Source organism: Pan troglodytes, chromosome 15 (genome assembly GCF_028858775.2).
Source record: "Pan troglodytes isolate AG18354 chromosome 15, NHGRI_mPanTro3-v2.0_pri, whole genome shotgun sequence".
NCBI classification, from domain to species: Eukaryota; Metazoa; Chordata; class Mammalia; order Primates; family Hominidae; genus Pan; species Pan troglodytes.
Genome location: NC_072413.2, coordinates 73,692,430 through 73,712,318, shown reverse-complemented (window position 1 = coordinate 73,712,318; position 19,889 = coordinate 73,692,430). Strand labels below are relative to the sequence as shown.

Sequence of the window (19,889 nt, the reverse complement as noted above, 5' to 3'; positions counted from 1 at the left end):
ATTAGGACTTGTTTCATGCTCCAGCATATGGTCTATCATATGCCAGCTTGCATCTGCTTACACCTCTACAGGGCCCAAAATCCCTATTGATGGCAATATAAAATGAGTGCCAAAAAATGAACAACAGAACTCAGTGCTCTTCATATATTCTTAATGTTTAAGATTTTTTTCTTTTTTCTCAATTTCCAAGTTAACAGCAGTATGTTATAGGAAGCATATTTCTTGACTCAAAACTGGAGAAAACTTATACACCAAGTGTGACTTTCTATTTGGAAACAAGCTACAAACTTGATTTATCTCAGTTTTCCCTTAACTAAATGGCAATCATAATGTATTCCTTCTTTAAAGAAAAATTAGATTTATGCTTTAAAGGGCTCTCTGCCTAAATGAAAGTCCACAGGTGTTTTGTATACTTTCAGTTCTGTGGCAAACTAGAAACAGGTTCTCTTCTGTACCATGAGGCACAGAGCTGTGTGCCTCAGGTATGTCAAGGCCAAAACACAAACTCTGTACTTGAATCTAACATGACAGTAGTTTCAAAATCTCATTAATACTCTCTCTCACACAGCTAAACGAGAATACCATCTTCAGTTAGAATAGTATACCTGTAGTTACAGTGAAGTAAATCTCAAACTTAGCTTGTAAAAAGTGGCCACAAAACACTTTTTCAATAGAAAAAATGTTTATGTTACTATTCAAGCTGAACCAAACTAAAAATGGTTATATAAGGTATTATGCTTAGTCTGTGCATGGTCACACATTATGCACATGGAAAGCATTTCTCAACTTTTAAAAGTCAATTACCGTGTTCTTCCTGTCAATAAGCTTCTTCTTGGGTTTCCCCTACAGAAGCAGAAAGGACAACTGGGTTAGAGAATGCTATTCAGGTAGTCTCTCTTGAGTTCACACACACATGCACTCCAGAAATTTTTAATACAGAAATTCAACATGACATTAGGCCAAGGAGGGCATCTTTGCAGAAAAGCAGACAGATAAATTGAGAACATTCTCATAAAAGAGTAGAGTGCTGTGAGCTGGAGGGACATCAATAAAAAACAAAAAAGGACAAATTATAGAGAAAAATTATAACAATTATTTGTACTTGCTTATCTATTCACAAAGCAAACTGCTTATTCATCACAACCACCATGTGAAGAAGGTTGTTAATTCGCTCCATTTATAGAAAGGAGCAGGATAAAATAATTTTTTGACCTGCCATGGCCGGAGCTTAAAGGGCTTACATCTGAGCCCCTGGCTTAGGTCTCAAACTGCAGTGCTCTTTCTACTTTCACTGAACTGTTTTAGGAAAAGAAACCAAGCTCAATTCTCATGGGGTTCAAAAGGGATGCTCATCAGAAATATATTTTCCACAATTAAAAAAAAAATCTCTATTAAAAGGACGGGCGCATTGGCTCACAGCTGTAATCCTAGCACTTTGGCTGGCCGAAGCAGGGGGATTGCCTGAGCTCAGGAGGTCAAGACCAGCCTGGGCAGTACGGTGAAACCCTGTCTCTACTAAAATACAGAAAATCAGCCAGGCGTGGTGGCGTGAACCTGTAATCCCAGCTACTTGGGAGGCTGAGGCAGGAGAATTGCTTGAACCTGGGAGGCGGAGGTTGCAGTGAGCCAAGATCATGCCACTGCACTCAACTCTGGGCAACAGAGCGAGACTCCTCTCAAAAACAACAAAACAACAACAACAACAACAAAACCTCTATTGAAAAAAGATACTCTCCATTGTCTCTAAACTAAGACTGGGCTCTAACCACAGAAATTGAGTGCTATTCATGTTAAAATAGGCTTTTGTTTTTCTTTTAAAACACTCTCATTCAATTTCCTTTCATTTAACACTCTTAAAAAATTTCTGGCTAGGCAGTGGCTCACGCCTGTAATTCTAGCACTTTGGGAGGCCGAGGTAGGTGGATTACTTGAGGCCAAGAGTTCGCGATCAGCTTGGCCAACATGGCGAAACCCATCTCTACTACAAAATACAAAAATTAGCCAGGTGTGGTGTCATGAGCCCATAATCCCAGTTGCTCGGGAGGCTGAGGCAGGAGAATCACTTGAACCCAGAAGGAGGAGGTTGCAGTGAGCCGAGATTGCGCCACTGCACTCCAGCCCGGGCAACAGAGTGAGACACTGTCTCAAAAAAAAAAAAAAGTCCCCAGTTTTACTTGTACTCATTTATGTACGTGTGTATTTAATTCAGTACATGTTTACTGCCTGTGTAGGTTCATGTATCCACCACAGAAAAGATACTCAATGATTATATCACCATGAAGATCCCCTATGTTGCCCTTTTATAACTACCCATACCTCTTAAACCCTGCCTCATTAATCTGTTCTCCATTCTAAAATTGTCACTTCAAAAATATTATATAGAGTCACATAACATGTTTTGATTTTTTTTTTGTAAAGAGACAAATGCAATGTAGATGATATGCAAAGAAAAATCCAGTGAAAAGGTAAGTCTTCACCAAGATGTTTTGTCTTTCCTTTCCCATGTTTTCTATCCATGTAAATGTCCTGATATTGTCAGGTAATCATCAGAAAGTCTCAAAATGATTTTAAGTTTTTCACCCAGATAATGGTTTTCTCCAGTAATTTGCAATCATGACTTTACATTATAATTACCTGGGCAGCTTTTAGTAAGTACCAATACTTCACTCTGGGTGGGGGTGGGGGGCGGTGGGGGGGTGGCCAGGACATAAGCCAGGGTTAAAGCTACTGCCATAGTATGAGACAGTATGTAAGATACTGTTTGCCAGAACAGGGTGGGTAGGTCGGGGAGGAGTCAAGAAGGTAAGGAAGGTAGTCAAAATTAACCTAAAAGAAATGAGTAGAGAATTAGTTTGAAAATGGTCCTAACAATAACAAAATTAATTGGATCTGCAAGAAGGAAAATATCAATTTAGACTGATGAGAGAACAGATTTATTGGAAGATACTAGAACTTGCTACAAACACAATCTCATTTTTTTCAATGCATGTTTCCGTCTGTGTGCCTACCATGTGGTAGGTTCTTGACACTGACAAAGATGAACATAACAAAGTATCTACTCTTAAGAGCCAACCTGGAAAGCACAAATTAGTAAACAGGCAATTATACAATCTGGGAATCTAAATTAGACTGAGGGATAAAAGAAGGGCTGGGAGTACCTCTTTCTAATCTAGGATAGAGGAGGAAGGACAAAGCTAGAAGAATTTAGGGATGGATTGAAGGCCATTCCAAAAGAAGGGGAGTTTGTAAGAATATGGATGTATAAAAGAGCAAGTAGAAATGGCCATCAGTTGGTGTGAAAAAGTGACAATTAGGCTAAAAAGGTAAGCATGGGTAGATCATGAGGGTTTTTCTTAGCTAAACAGGGAAAATTATTATTATTATTATTATTTTTTTTTTTTTGGAGACAGAGTTTTGCTCTGGTTGCCCAGGCTGGAATGCAATGGTGCGATCTTAGCTCAGAGCAACCTCCACCTCCCAGGTTCAAGCGATTCTCCTGCCTCAGCCTTCCCAAGTAGCTGGGATTATAGGCATGCGCCACCAAGCCTGGCTAATTTTGTATTTTTAGTAGAGATGGGGTTTCTCCACGTGGGTCAGGCTGGTCTCGAACTCCCGACCTCAGGTGATCTGCCCACCTCAGCCTCCCAAAGTGCTGGGATTACAGGCGTGAGCCACCGCGCCTGGCCAAATTATGCTTTTTTTAATCAAAGTTTTTAGAATGCTTCATAAGCAGGAGCTGTTAACTGGGGCCTCAAGAAAGAATGCAGGGAATATACAAACTTGGATAGAAAAAAACTTACATCCTCTAATTGAAATTTAGCATTTCCTCCATATAAATGTAGGAAACTATCCACAGTAGTGGATTAATGTGACTTCATTACCAAAAGAAATAATGCATCTTTCTTCATATTATTTTAGAATTCTTACAACTATTTTGAAATACTGTCAATATTTATCACCGTTTGAAATTATGGTAGGTATTAGATCTGCTGCTACCTCTTACTATTTAATATGTTAACAAAGAGGCACACATATTATTACACCTCAAATTGTTTATTTTTTGCTACTCCTAGGCAGATACTTCCTCATTTTGGCTAATGCAGTGGTCCCCAGAATGCCTACTCTGCCCTCCTTCCCCTTCCTGGGAAATTCAAGTATAGGAAGATCCAGCCTCAAGCGCAGTGTCCATGTCAGTTCAGAAACAGACCTATATAACCTGTGAAGCAAACTACCTGTCTTAAGCAAACAGTTCATTACTTCTAAATACGACTGGACAAAGATCACCATACATTTGCAGATATATAGAAGTTAAAACTAGAAAGAATAAGATGAATAAATACAACTAATCCAGAAGAATTAAAATAATGCAAAAAACAGAAAGGAACTTTAAACAATCTAAAATAGAGATCTGAAAAGACATTACATCCATGAAATACTAAAACTAATCGAAAAGCAAAAATAGTTCTTGTATATTAAAAACACACTTGCCAAAATAAAAAACTAAATTAAACACCCCTATCTTGTGTGGGAAATAAATAACAATATAGATATGGTTGAAGATCAATTTAGTTTTGGAAGACAAAATCCAAGAAATCTCCAAGAATTTAAAGCTAAGAAGCAAAACCAAAAGTTTAAAAACAGTAAAGAAATATGGAGGTTATAGCCAAAATTTATCTAACAGGAATTCCACAAGGAGAGAAAAGAAAGGATAAGGGAAATACTTCCCACAGCTGAAAGACTGAAAGGCCGCACTCACTGCATAACCAAAATAATGAAAAATGACGTATCAGAACACATCCTGGCAAAGTATCTAAACTCTAAAGATAAAAGAAACCTTGTAAAAGTTTTCATAGAGGGGAGGAAAAACCCACAGGTTTTATACATATAAAGAAATGAGATTCTGTCTTGTACGTAAATCCAAAGATCTCTTTCTTTAGAATCTACACAATGTGATTACTTAATCAATCGTAATTACCACAAATTTACAGAGACAAATTGCAAATCCCATGTATTTCCTGATACTAGATCATGAAATTGCAGATGGTTAAAACATGGGTATCTATTTTAAGAATCCTTCAAAAACGTACATATATCCTCAAAATAATGTAGGTTTCTCTAAATAACTAGGGTGCCTTATTTTGATAATCAATTAATGAACTGTACTGCAATGCAGTTATGTTTCAGGGGCTACAAAAGTATGTGGGACTAAGCAGCCCTGATTGCTGTGCTATTTAAATTCCAATGTCTGTTTTCCATCATTTCCTTCTATTTTCCCTTGTACTGAGATTATCAGTTGTCATTTCTTATCAAAGTTTCAGTGTATTTATTTTATGAATTACCTCCCCTCCACTTTTTCCAATCTGATAATTCTAGTATCTTCAGGTCTAGAAAAACAGATAATCGTGTCTATTAAAACTGCATCTAAAGTATAATGGCACTGAGTAAAGGCCTTCCTTAAAGAAGAATAAAGTTTAAGGCATCTGTTAAAATTGCTCAAAGATCTTTATAGTTAAATTTTTGTCTTTTGGAAATGTTACAAAGTGCTGAGAGTTCATGATAAATTCTGGAAAAATGAGTCATGATAGCATGCTTTCTACAGGACTTTTCTTTCTAGCAGAGATTTTACATAAAGACTTTTATAAGGTCTCTTTCCTTCTTTGACATGTACTTTCTTTTAATCTTGTGATCTAGTCCTAAATTTAAAGTTTAGCAAATCTCTACCTGTCCTGGAAGAGGCGTGTTGCCAGCATATAGTTCATTGAGGTCTTATGCTCGAGGTAGGACCTGAAAAGCAAAGAAAGAAACTGGTTATTTCTTAAGCTAGTTCAAGAGGAAAATGTAGAAATACAACCATGAATCAAGCACAGAAATAACAGGGGTACTTATATACTGTTTTTAATGATAAAAGAAAAATTAACAAAAATTTATATATAGGTCAAATGAAACTGGGAATAGGAGATGCATAAAGGGCCTGAAAATGTAGATAAGAGACTGTTTCAATCATGTTATTCCCAAATTAAGAGCTTTCAGTGGCTCCTCGATGTCTACTGCTTAAGGCAAATACTTTCTCTTCCAAACTTTCAAAAGTTGGATCATCTGTAACATCAATTCATTCACACTTTCTCCACACAGTTGCCCAACACGGATCCTGCAGTACAGTCAGCCAAGTCTCCTTAGAATCCTCTTGTCAGAGGCATTTGAACCAGAGCAACTCCATCTTGAACAGGGGCTGGGTAAAATGAGGCTAGGCCTACTGGGCTGCATTCCCAGATGGTTAGGAATTCTAAGTCACAAGATGAGACAGGAGGTCTGTACAAGATACAGGTCATAAAGACCCTGCTGATAAAACAGGTCGCAGTACAGAAGCTGGCTAAAACCTACCAAAACCAAGATGGCAGTGAGAGGAACAATGGTTGTCCTCACTGCTACACTCCCACCAGCACCACGACAGTTTACAAATGCCATGGCAATGTCAAGAAGTTACCCTACATGGTCTAAAAAGGAGAGGCATGGATAATCCACCTTATTTCTTGATTGTTTAGCATACAATCAAGAAATAACCATAAAAAGGGGCAACCAGCGGCCCTCGGGGCTGCTCTGCCTATGGAGCAGCCATTCTTTTATTCCTTTACTTTGTTAATAAACTTGTTTTCACTTTACCTTATGGACTCACCAGAATTCTTTCTTGTATAAGATCCAAGAACCCTCTCTTGGGGTCTGGATCGGGACCCCTTTCCAGTAACACTCTCTCACCTCCCACTGATCTTTTGCCTCTGACTGGTTATCTTCTCCCCATATCTCCTCTACATCTATACAGTGGTCCTCCCTCATGTTTCAGTTACCCACAGTGAACGAAAGACTGAAAATATTACATGGAAAATTCCAGAGATAATTCATAAATTTTAAATTATGCACTGTCCTGAGGAGCGTGATGAAATCTCATGCATTCTGCTCTTTCCCACCAGGAATGTGGATCATCCCTTTGTCCAGCGTCTCTGCACTGTAGACACTCCAGGCCCATGAATCACTTAGCAGTGTTTGTGTTCAAAGAATCCTTATTTTACTTAATAATGGCCCCAAAAGACAAGAGTAGTGAGGCTGGCAATCTGCATATGCCAAAGAGAACTGTAAAGTGCTTCCTTTTGGTGAAACGGTAAAAGTTCTTGACTTAAGGAAAAAGAAATCACATGCTGGAGCTGCTAAAATAAGAACAAATTTTCTACCCATGACATCGTGAAGAAGAAGAAAGAAATTCATGCTAGTTTTGCTGTCACACCTCAGATTGCAAAAGTGATGGCCACAGTGCATGATAAGTGCTCAGGTGGAAAAGACATTACATTTTGGGGTGGAAGACATGAGCAAGTGACAGCAGTGTGTCACACCAGAAAGCACTGAGCCCATACAAAGACTTCAGCAAGGGATCTGAAATGAGTGACACCAAGCCATTTACTGCAAATAAGGGATGGTTACACACATTCAGGAATACAGAAGGTCAACAGTAGCCTAACACCATGTCACAATGCCTATGGCGTTCACCTCACTTCATCTCATCTCACTGTACCATCTCATATCATCACAAAAGGAAGGGTAAGTACAGAACAATAAGATATTCGAGAGTCCACATTCACATAACTTGTATTACAGAATATTGTTTTAACTGCTCTATTTTATTATTAGTTACTATTAATATCTTACTGTGCCTAATTAATAAATTTAACTTTATCATGGGTACATATATAGTAAAAAACATAGTATATATAGTTGACCCTTGAACAATGTGGGGTTTAGGGGCACTGGCCCCGCCACAGAGTCAAAAATCCACATATAACTTTTGCTTCCCCAAAAAAGTTAATTACTAATAGCCTACTGTTTACCAGAAGCCTTATCAATAACACAAAAAGTGGATTAACACATATTTTGCATGTTATATGTACTACATACTGTATTCTTACAATAAAGTAAGCTAGAGAAAATAAAATGTATTAAGAAAATCATAAGGAGGAGGAAGAAGATCTAGTTGCTGTCTCGGGGTGGCAGAGGTAGAAGAGAATCCATGTATAATTTTACTTCAAATCCATGTTGCTTAAGGGTCAACTGTTTGGTACTGTCCACAGTTTCAGGCATCCACAGGGGCTCTTGGAAGGTATCCTCCGCTGATAATCCTCTGCTGATAAGCAGTTTTCTACTGCACTACACCCTTCAAAAAGCAGGTCAAGTCCACCCTGCTGTACAAAGCCTTCCCTGATATGCCCTAACGTGTCTCTACTGTATGCCTAAGGACCTCTCATAACCTGTGCCTACAGAGCAAACTTTTTGTTCTAGGAAAGCTGTATGATGCAGCAGGAAAAAAGTAGGATCTAGATCAGAATATCTGACCCAAGTCTCACTGTGTGGTTACGGACAAGTCACATTGTTTTACTGAGCCTTAGAATCCCTGTCATTAAAATGTGAGTGAAACAATGAAGTATACAAAGTACATTAAAATTACAAAAAGCTATATAAATATGAGCTATTCTTATTATTAAGATTAAGAATATCATTAGGAATAAAGTAATAAAGCTATTCTTATTATATGTGTAAATAATTTTCCATAAACATACTGTTAACTCTCAACTGACAGGGAGCCCACCTAATATTTATTTTATACACCAAAGAACCAAGCATAATGTAGACATTTGTTGATAATATATATGTACTAATAAAATAGCATATTTGTTAGTAGATAAACATACCTCCCATATTCTATGTAAAGGCAGTTCAATTAATATTAAATATTAATTGAGCCTCTTTTCTCAGAATGCACCAAGAGAGTTAGAGTAACTTACCAATGTGATTGGTAATTTAGGAAAAATAAACAGAAAATGATGCACTGAGCACCTCTCTTTTTTCTCCTGGGAGCTAATCCCCACTTAGGAAATACATATCCTCTACTGCTCCTATAGGGTCAGCACTCCCCATACATGGCTCAGACCAACCTTGCTTACAATAGGAATATAAGTCCGTCCAATTCTGAAGCTCAACAGGAAGTGCATTTGCTTGTAGACAGTTACAATCAATTCCCCCAACCTAGACTTTATCAGTAAAAAATACAGTATTTTGGTTTCTATCTATTTTAGTCCTTGTTTTATTTCTCAACTAGTTCAAAACCAACCTAGTAAAGAAAGGTATCATTGTTGGACTTCCTTAAGAGACCTCAAGATTATTTGTAATTGATTCCATAGAAAAAGATACTCAAAGTAAGGTCCTATATCTTGAAATACTCAAAAGTAAATGGTCTCCCTTTCATTAATTAAAAGATACACTTTCTAGGAAATGCAAAAATTCAAATTCTTTAAAAAACATTTCAAAAGATATACACATATATATAATTTTCAAGAAAACCCATGTAATATTTTTCTGTTGAACTCCTAGGTCTTCATAAGGTATAACTACATGAATAGCGTATTTTAAAAGATAAAAGGACGATTTCTCTATGAACAGCTAGGTTTTCAAAACAAGCAAGCAAATTTTTAAAAATGGCTTTTTCTTTTATTGCTCTAAGTTCTACCTCTATACTTAGAACCACGAACATCCCAACTAGGTCAAAATGCAGTCACCAGAGGAAGAAAGTGTGTTGCCTATAAACAAGTACAAAGAGTGTCAACCTTACTAGAAATCATAGAAATGCAAATCAAGACCAAAATAAGATATTTTACTCCCATTAGATTGACAAAAATTAAGAAGTCTGACAGTACTGCAATTGGAGAAGATACAGATCAACAGACTCTCTTATGCATTGCTGATAGTTTACATAGCCACTTTGGAAAACAATTTAGCTTTATTTTTTTTCCTAAAGCATTACCTTTTAAAGCTTAACATTCACATGTCTTAAGGCACTGAGCCTATACAAAAACTTCAGCAACGGATCTGAAATGAGTGGCACCAGGCCATTTACTGGCTCACATATTTTAAGGCCCAGTAATTCCACTCCTAGATACATGCCCAGCAGACACATACAAGAATATCTGCACCACAGCTGTCCTTAACAGCAAAAGACCAGAAAGAAGTCAAATACTTAACAACAGGAGAACAGAAAAATTAACAGCAATATAAACACACAGTAAATACAAAAGCATTGAAAAAAGTGTACTGTAACTATATGTAACATGAACCTGAATTACAAAATGCTGAATGAAAAAAGCAAGAATACATAGAACATGTCTTTTTTTTTTTTTTTTTTAAGAAAAAGTTTAAAAGTGATTCAAACAAAACAATAGAATTCTGCTTCTATACATGAGAGGATAACTGTTACAGGACACGCTCTCCTACCATAAACAGCTAGAAAAGTTTACAAGTTATTTGAAATAACTGTTTTCAGACATTAAACAACTGGCAGCACAGGACTGTGATCTCTGACAGAGGGAAATACACGAAGTACAACTGCCCTACATTTCTGTCTAAAGGCAATTTCCAGACTACGCAGAAAGAGAGGAAATGCAAATAGAGCCCAACTGTCTCTGAAAAGAGATAACAGAAATCTAATTTCTAGGGAGTGTCTAGAATCTTCAGAGCAATGTCCTGGAGAAGAAGTTGTGCAGGAGAAGATATTCAAAAATCATCATGAGGGACCCCTTGAATGTTTGGGTGAATACAAATCTGCTTAGGTATAGGGTGAAAGTCCACAAGGCTGAGCAAAGTGCAACTATCAGGATAAAGAACAAATTAAGGAGAAGGTAAGGTGTAAGCTGAATAATTCCCAGAGCTCACATGAGGTTGCAAATTGAGTTCCCACCAGACAGAATGAAAAGATCTCATTGAACGTGGAGGTAATTTAACAGACACCTCAAAAGACTCTTTAGTGGAGGAACTAACCTGGATCTAGACAAAAAGCTACTATAAACAAACCATAACAATGCTTAAAAATAAGCCTGAAAAAGATAAGCTGATCTACAAGTAACTTAAGTGCCTGACCAAAAAAAAAAAAAAAAAAATTCAAAAGGGTTTAAAGAAGGCAATAAAATCCAAACACTCAACAATATAACATCTGCAATGTCTAGCATTCAATTAAAAAAATTACTGTACATGTGAAGAAACAAAAATGTGACCCATAAACATGAGGAAAACCAGTCAATAGAAACAGACCCCAAAATGACAGATAACAGAAAAAGATATTTTAAAACATTTATTACAAATATTATAACATGTAAACAAAAATGTAAAGGAAATCATGAACATAATGAAAAAGAGAAAAAGGAGACACAAAAACTGATGAAAAATAAAATATCTGAAATGAAAATTTCACTGGGTAGAATTAATAGAGGACTAGGCACTGCAGACAAAATGATGAATGACCTTAGAGACACACAGAAATACAAAACCATCCCAAATTAAGGAAAGCAAGAAAAAAAAGTCTGAAAAAACATGAGCACAGCCAGATTTGTGGTAAAATATAAACTAAGTTAACATGTAACCAGAGTCCCAAAAGAAGACAGGAAAGGAGAAAATTAGAAAAAAATATTTGAAGAAATAAAGGCCAAAAGGTTTCCAAATTTGAATAAAACTATAAGCCCATAGATGAAGAAGCTCAATGAATCCCGAGCACAAGAAACATGAAGAAAATGACACCAAGGCACATCATAATCAAACTGCTGAAAATCAGCTGTGACCAAGCACGGTGTCTCACGCCTATAATCTCAGCACTTTGGGAGGCCGAGGCAGATGGATCACTTGAGCCCAGGAGTTCAAGACCAGCTTGGGCAACATGGGGAGACCCCATCTCTACAAAAAAATACAAAAATGAGTCATGCACAGTGGCATATACCTGTAGTCCTAGCTACCTGGCAGGCTGAGGTGGCAGGATAGCTTGAAGTGGAGCCCAGGAAGCCAACGTTGCAGTAAGCCAAGATTGTGCCACTGCATTCCAGTCTGGGCAACAAAGTGAGACACTGTCTCCAAAAAAAAAAAAAAAAAAAAAAAAAGAAAAGAAAAGAAAAGAGGAAATCAGTTATAAAGAGATAATCCTAAAAGCAAGCTGGGAAAAAAAGACATTATGCATAGAAGAACAAAGACAATAATTGCTGTATGCTTCTCATCAGAAAAACGCAAGCCTGAAAATGACGAAAAGACATTTTAAAGGTGCTGGGAATTGTACATGAATGCTCACAGCGGCTTTCTTCAAAAGAGACCATAACTGAACACAACCCAAATGTCTACAAAAGATGAGTGGTATATTCTGGTATATTCAACAAATTCTGGTATATTCAAACAATGACATAGTATATAATAATAACAACGAACTATTCTTCATAAACCAACACATATGAATATGAAAAACACTACGCTGAACAAAAGAGTCCAGATACAAAAGAGTACATACTGTATGATTCCATTTATGTGGAACTGTAGGAAAACTGTAATGACAGAAGGCAGGTCATAATGTCTGAAGCCCAGGGTCATGTGGAGGATTGAATATAAAAGGGGATAAAGAGGGCTATGAGGGTGATGGAAATATTTTATATCTTCATTGTGGCAGTAACAGTGGTTAAACTGGTGCCTACTGTTGCCAAAAATCATCTTCAAACTGTACATTTAAAATAGATGCATTTTACTGCATATAAACTAGATCACAATAAAACAATATATTGCTTAGATACACATATAGATAAACAATTTTTTTTTTCAAATCAAGGTAATGATAAACACAAAGTTTAGGACAGTCCCTAACCCTGGGATAGGAAGCTAGTTAGGAGGGAGGCAGAGGATTAAAAGGGAGAAATAATACACAGGTATATTAAATTACTGTCAATAATCTAGTTCTCGGGTTGGATAATATTTATCATATTATAAACAAACAAACAAAATAAGAAAAGCATCATCGGGGGGAGCAGTGATGACAGTGTATCACAATTAATCTAATTCTATGGACCTCAGGTAAAGAATAAAAAAAAAAGGTAGTCACCTCACCCATATATTTCCCATGTCTCAGATGTAGGAAATATGCGAATAAATCCACCTCGCCGATCATTCTCCTCCTTCACCCTTCGTAAAACTTTGATCTAGATGAAAAATAAGATAAAATGAGTACCTATTTTGAAAACCGGAGTCCATGTGGCTATAGGACAAAGGAAGATAGTTATGACCCAAGAATATGAAAGTAGCATGAAGGGAGAAATTAATTCCATTTAAAATGTTCTTCCCTGAGAAAACATTTCTCCAATCTTGAATCTTTCTCTTTTCAATGTAAGACATGAGTTTGTCATGAATATTATCAATCACTCACTAATTTTCACTAAACCCTGTGTTAACCCACAAAAGCCTAAAATGAACTTATCTTTACCTCCTCCATTGACAGACCAAGCACAGAACCACCCAACTTCCCTGGCCCTTTCTCCCGGGCTGAGCCCACGAGGTTTTTCATTTCCGCATCACTGGCAGAGAGTGGACGGCAACGCTAAGGAGAAGAAAATGAAAATAGTAAAAAAAATTTTTTAAGTTTTCATTATTCCTCATTACCCTCTGTTCATTCCCTCAACATCATTATTTTTCCAAAGATTTATAAGCTCAAATTCATAGCCCACTTTCTGTAATTAATCTCAGCCTGGAACCCTGGAAAACAGACGAAAGCTAATAAACTCAAAGGCAAGAGGAGAAAACAGAACAGTAAAAGAACACTATGGGTTGAGAGAGAAAAGAGAAGAAAGAAAGAATGAGGTCCACGTGACTTTCTAAGCTAGTATTTAACCCAAACCTTGGTTTTAGAGCACATCCAATATTTCAAGGATATGGAAAAATCTGAAGATGCCCTCAATAGAAAAATAAATGTGTATTTATTTCAGTGGGTATATTTTTAGCACAGGAGATGAAGAATTAAGAGAATTGAGACATAAGACACAAAACCAAGGAACAATCTATTATATCACAAATGAAAAAGTTGGGCTGTGAAATGTTTTACAATTTGAGGGGGAAATATTGAGATGAGAGACATCAGTAACACAGAAAAGAGCTGTGGCCAAAAGGCTATCACTGTGGTTGCTGGACTTCAAGAGGCCTGGAACAAGCGTGACTACCCTGGGTACTCCAAGAAGGCAGTCAAATGGGCCCTGTCCATCACTGATCCCAGAAGAGGATCTTGGCTATTTCAGCTTCTACATGATGATGAGGGAGGTCATCTGAAAACATAAGTTTTAAGTGATTTTGATTTTATGCGAGTGGAGAAATAGAAAGGTAAAAAAGGAAGTCAGTATAAAAGCATAATAATACACTATTATTGAAATAGATGAAGTGACAGACAAAAATAAGACAAATCTGCCAAGTACAAAAAGTAAGAAAGAATTCGCCCACATGGGTGCAAATTGTCCTCTTGATTCTTAGAAGTAACTTCAACCAGAGAGCAGCAGCCCCATTGTCACGAGGTATTATTTCTCTTTCTCTATTTGTAGAATATCTATTCAAAGGCATTGTGGTAACTAACTTTTGGCCTTTTTAGCAACACCCGTTGTTATGGACTGAATGTTGGTTTCTCTCAAAAATTCTCATGTTGAAGTCCTAACCTCCAATGTGACAGCATTTGGAGATGGGACTTTTGGAAGGTAATTAAAGTCAGATGAAGTCATGAGAGTGGGGCCCTGGTGTAATGGGATTAGTGTCCTTATAAGAAGAGATGGTGGCTGGGCACGGTGGCTCATGCCTGTAATCCCAGCACTTTGGGAGGCCAAGGTGGGCAGATCACAAGGTCAGGAGATTGAGACCATCCTGGCTAACACGGTGAAACCCCATCTCTACTAAAAATACAAAAAATTAGCTGGGCGTGGTGGCGGGCACCTGTAGTCCCAGCTACTCGGGAGGCTGAGGCAGGAGAATGGCGTGAACCCAGGAGGCGGAGCATGCAGTGAGCTGAGATCACGCCACTGCACTCCAGCCTGGGCAACAGAGCAAAACTCCGTCTCAAAAAAAAAAAAAAAAAAAAAGAGAGATGCCAGAGAGTTTGATCTCACTCTCTCTCCCCCAGACCCCAGCTAGTGTGTGTACAAAGAAGAGGTCATGTGAGCATACAACAAAATGGAGACCTATAAGCCAACAGAAAAAAGACTTAGAATGAAGCCTACCTTGCCGGCACCTCGGACTTCTCAGCCTTCAGACTGTGAGAAATAAATTTCTGTTGTTTAAGCCACCCAGCCTATGGCATTTTGTTATGACAGCCTGAACAGACTAATATATTCATGTACATAAATAACCAACCATGGATGGTTTTATCTTTGGACACAAGAGAGACCAACTAACCAATCTCCAAAGCTAGCATGGGAGTTATAAAAGCTAAATTTTCTGATTGGCAACTCCATGATGGATATCTATATCAAGAAAAACATGAAATCAACAGATGTAAGCAACATGTGAAGTGCAGGGGCTTTTACTGTGGTATCTTCAACATCCAGAACAATACACTGTACTTGGCATGAAGTCAATCAAGAAATATTGGTTGAACAAACAAATACGTGAAAGTGCTGACATCAATCATGGCTAGAAGTAAACTTTGCAGAAGGATTTTGGGAAATATTTTTACTTCCTCAATCTCTGGGAATAAATTAAACAGTAGATGTTAAAATGAGAGGGTTTATAGGGGAAAGTTGAAAGATTTAGGAAGGAAACAAATATAAATAATATAACCATTGTTTATAAATCTTTAAAAAGTGTGAACACTTATTTAATGTATAATTTGGAAAAAGCCAAAAATATTAAATGGATAGTTTGATGACTTTTCTCTTGATCACACGCTACTTATTGTTTGCCAAAAAATACTTACCTAGTTCACCCATCACAGCATGTCTCTGATCATAAAGCCACTGGCAAAGCCTGGTGTGGTGGCTCACACCTGTAATCCCAGCACTTTGGGAGGCCAAGGCAGGTGGATCACCTGAGGTCAGGAGTTCGAGACCAACCATGGCCAACATGGTGAAACCTTGTCTCTACTCAAAATACAAAATTAGCTGGGCTTGGTGGCACATGCCTGTGGTCTCAGCTACGTGAGAGGCTGAGGCAAGAGAATCGCTTGGACCCTGGAAGCGGAAGTTGCACTGAGCCAAGATTGCCCCATTGCACTCCAGCCTGGGTGACAAGAGCAAAACTCTGTCTCAAAAACAAAACAAAACAAAACAAAACAAAAAACAAAACAATAAAGCCACTGGCAGTCAGTCTTCTACAGTTAAGTAGCTTTCTTACATGACACTATTTAAGGGCCTCAAATCTCAAATTACGTAAAGAGAGAGTAAGAAACAAACATTCATTTAAATGATATAATAAAAATAGGTATCTTTATTAAGCATTTAAGAACAGAAAGAATGCTACTTAGAAGGTTGGTAAACTAAAAGCTATATCAAAGGTCAATTAAAAGTACTTAAAGAAAAAGTTATTAACTATTAAACAGATTAAGGAATGCATGGCTGTATTTAAAAGAACAGGGGTCAAATCACTATTGAATGACATCTAATGAGAACTTCCAATTCCTGGGTATTGTTTTTAATGGTTTTTTTAATATTCCTGGCTTCTAGAAATTGAGATAATGATGTGGCAACCTTCTCCTACTAACCTAATGTGGTTTCTGTAACCAATGAATTAGCACCCCAAAACTCTTAAAACTTCTCTGCCAATCACTTTCAAAGAGTTGTCTCCCATATACATTCACAACCACTCCTTTGTTACAGCCTACAATTCTAGGTCTAGCTACTGTGTACATTATTTGTGAATGTTTGGGGTCGGGTAGAGGCATGTAGGAATTCAGGTCTGTGCTTCTAGTTGGGGTATTTAAGAGCTCTGAGAAAGGTCTATAATTCTGTGACCTGAGTTATAGACACAGGTGAAAGAAAAGGTAGAGAAAGAGAGAAGGGAAGAAGAAAGGATAAGATGGACAGAAAAAAAGAAAATAAATGCTTATGAGTGTCAAGGAGACACACTTGGAGATTAAAAACAAAGCAAAGTTAAAAAAAAAAAAAAAGGAATCAGACTGATTTGAAAGGCCACCAAGACTATCAAAAACAAGGGCAAAATAGTCCAAACGCAAGTCATTCTGTAGCTTTGCCTTTGGGCACATCAACTACATTCTCTGGGTGGTAGATATAATAAATCCACATATTCCCATGAGTTGACTGAATGCACTAAGGAAGTAAGGTCCTCTGAACTTAGAGAGGAGAACCATTGCCTCTGGCTAAAAGATACATGATTTAGATATCCAGTGCTCAGATAAATTATAAACTGTCAAATTACTGTCAAGAATTCTGCCATGCAACAGGCACCAAGGATAAAGATGAATTTGTCAATAGTACAACTTACGATTCAGAAATCTTCCCAGAGAAGAAACCTTACATATCTAACCATCATTGCTAAGGAACAACTGGCTGAAAGTGTGAAATTATTGAGACAAGGAACCACCAGTCTCCACTCAATCAAAGTAGTAAGAAACAGATGTTGAATCAGAAAATGACTCTCAGCCTAAAAAAAGCTGGCAAGTACCAATGATGAGAAGAACTTAACAAAATGTGGAATGGGGAAAAATGGCAAGATATCCTAAGAATATGTCATAATTGAGGGGCAAAAATAAAATTTGCTTGACAGAGAACACATGCAAAGAATAAAAATCTCCCAATGCAGTTTTACAAAGTTTGGAATTCTTCATTAAAAGCAAAGGAACTAGAAATAGCTCAATTTATATGTGATACATTTTACCATCTAAAAAACAAAAGGTAAAATCAAGTTTAAAAGTAAAATGAATGCTATCAAATGAAAGAAAACAAATGGAAAAGACCACATTATCAATAAATCTGAATGGAAATGGACAAAAAAAATGGCTTCTAAGAGAAGGTTTAAACATACTGATAATCAGGGTATACTTTGAAATTGGCAGGTGGAGGGGAGAAAGTAAGTAGGCTTGTGTAACAGCATCTAGAAATTTGGAATAAATGTAAGCCAGCAGGTCTGAGAGACATGCATCTTGTTATTAAGGAAATTGGCTTTAAAAACAAACAAAACTTACCCAAACCACTTATAATTATGTTTGAAAAATCATGAAGAACTGAGGAGGTACCAGTTTAGAAAAAAACCAAATGAGGTACTAATCTTCAAAAATGTAAGAAGTATGCTCCTGGTGGTTACTGCCTGGTAAACCTAACTTGAATCCCTAGTAAAATAATGGAATAAATATTAAAAGGAAAAAATCCCTAATAACTTAGAGGATAATGGGCTTATGAAGAATAGTATGAAGAATGCTTTATTTTAAAACATGCTTTAAAAGTTTCATTTTTAGGACAAGATTTTTAAAAGGGGAACTATAGCAATATATTAAATGTCTTTGGATTTTAAAGAAGCATTTGAGAAAATTTCACAAAATTTTTATTCTAAATTATATTTCCAGTTGGGGGTTAGTGCCAGAATATAACACATCAACAAACACTGAAAACAGTGTAAATGCAAGATAAATAGCAGTGAATCAAGTTAGAAAGTGATTTCTGGAATGGGTATTAACTAAGCATTATTTAGAATCTTCATTAACGTCTGGAAGGAAAAACAAAATAGCATTTGTGGATGATGGCAAATGTGAAAACATGACTACAAACAGGTGAATATCAAAATAACAAGAGATCTTGACAATGAGAAAATCAAAAGACTCAAAAGTGTGAAGGGGAGTAAATCTTCTTAGTGTAAACTACATGTCTAGCACTTATCCTGAATATTTTACCTCTTATATTTTATCATTTCTTCCTCACCGTAACTTCATGTATATATTATTATCCCCATATGACAGATGTGGGAATTGAGCCTCAGAGAGGTAAGAGAACTTGCCCAAAGGTCTAATTGCTAGTTTTTGGCAGAGCTCAAATTTGAATCCAGGTCTATCAGACTGTAAAAGTCCATATCCTTTCCACAGTACCATGTCATACAATTTCTGGTGAGTGGAAAATTTGAACCATAGACATTAAAGAGAAAGGAGAAATATAGAGATAATGGTTTAAAAAGGAAAAGGCAGAAAAAGGGCAAAGGACTAAGAATTCACAATCTGACAGCAACAGAAAAAGAAAGCTTGACACAGTCTAACTGGTCAGAACAAAGAAATTTTTTTTTTTACTTAGCTCCAATGAAAATACTGTGAAGTTGAGTGCTTCGTTAACAGAAAGACAATGACAAAATAGAACATTGCAAAGTACAATAAAAGTCAAAGAATTCAACATGTATAAAGCTGGCTGAATAAAGCCAGAAAAGCTTTATGTCACATAAGCAAGTATTCAGATACATTACTACTAAAGAGAGGTCTTGCTCTCCAACAAGCCTATTACAACCTATGGTAATTCAAGCAATGCAACTAGATGTAATGGAATTAAAATTGATAATGAGAAATTAAGATTAGAATTATATATCAAAGGCCGGGCATGGTGGCTCATGCCTGCAATCCCAGCACTTTGGGAGGGCCGAGGCAGGCAGATCGCTTGAGCTCAGGAGTTCCAGACCAACCTGGGTAACAAGTCAAAACCCTCATCTCTACCAAAAATACAAAAAATTAGCCAGGCGTGGTGGTGTGCACCTGTAGTCCCAGCTAATCAGGAGGCCAAGGTGGGAGGATCACCTGAGCCCAGGAAGTCCAGGCTGTAGCGAGCTGTGATCGCGTCACTGCACTCCAGCCTGGGTGATGGAGTGACACGCTGTCTCAAATAAGTAAGTAAAAATAAATTAGAATTACATATCAAAGACACTTCTTTACAGTCAAATGCCACAGGCTATGAAAGAGTACCCCTTTCCTAATGTACTCCTTTCAGTACATTAGTTCCAGATATATTTAGAATATAAGCTCTTTGAAGTCAACAGCATTATTTTGTTTTGTTTTCTGCCATGGGAGCAACTAGCATACTTAGGTATTTACTAAATATAAA

General features: G+C 37.1%; 1 protein-coding gene across 50 annotated transcripts in view; it reads right to left on the bottom strand.

Moving 5' to 3' along the window:
• Window positions 1–19,889, bottom strand: part of TTLL5 (tubulin tyrosine ligase like 5) — a 297,856-nt gene that overhangs the window by 200,377 nt on the left and 77,590 nt on the right. For 28 of the 50 annotated variants that reach the window (XM_063793745.1, XM_054666137.2, XM_063793747.1 and 25 more), the window contains 4 exons: window positions 13,316–13,429; window positions 12,943–13,034; window positions 5,722–5,784; window positions 805–843 (listed from right to left, as the gene is read on the bottom strand). In XM_063793745.1, coding sequence (XP_063649815.1) covers window positions 805–843; window positions 5,722–5,784; window positions 12,943–13,034; window positions 13,316–13,429 — 308 coding nt within the window. The remainder of the gene's footprint in view (window positions 1–804; window positions 844–5,721; window positions 5,785–12,942; window positions 13,035–13,315; window positions 13,430–19,889) is intronic. The other 22 variants (XM_063793768.1, XM_016926458.4, XM_024348810.3 and 19 more) reach the window with 1 other exon arrangement.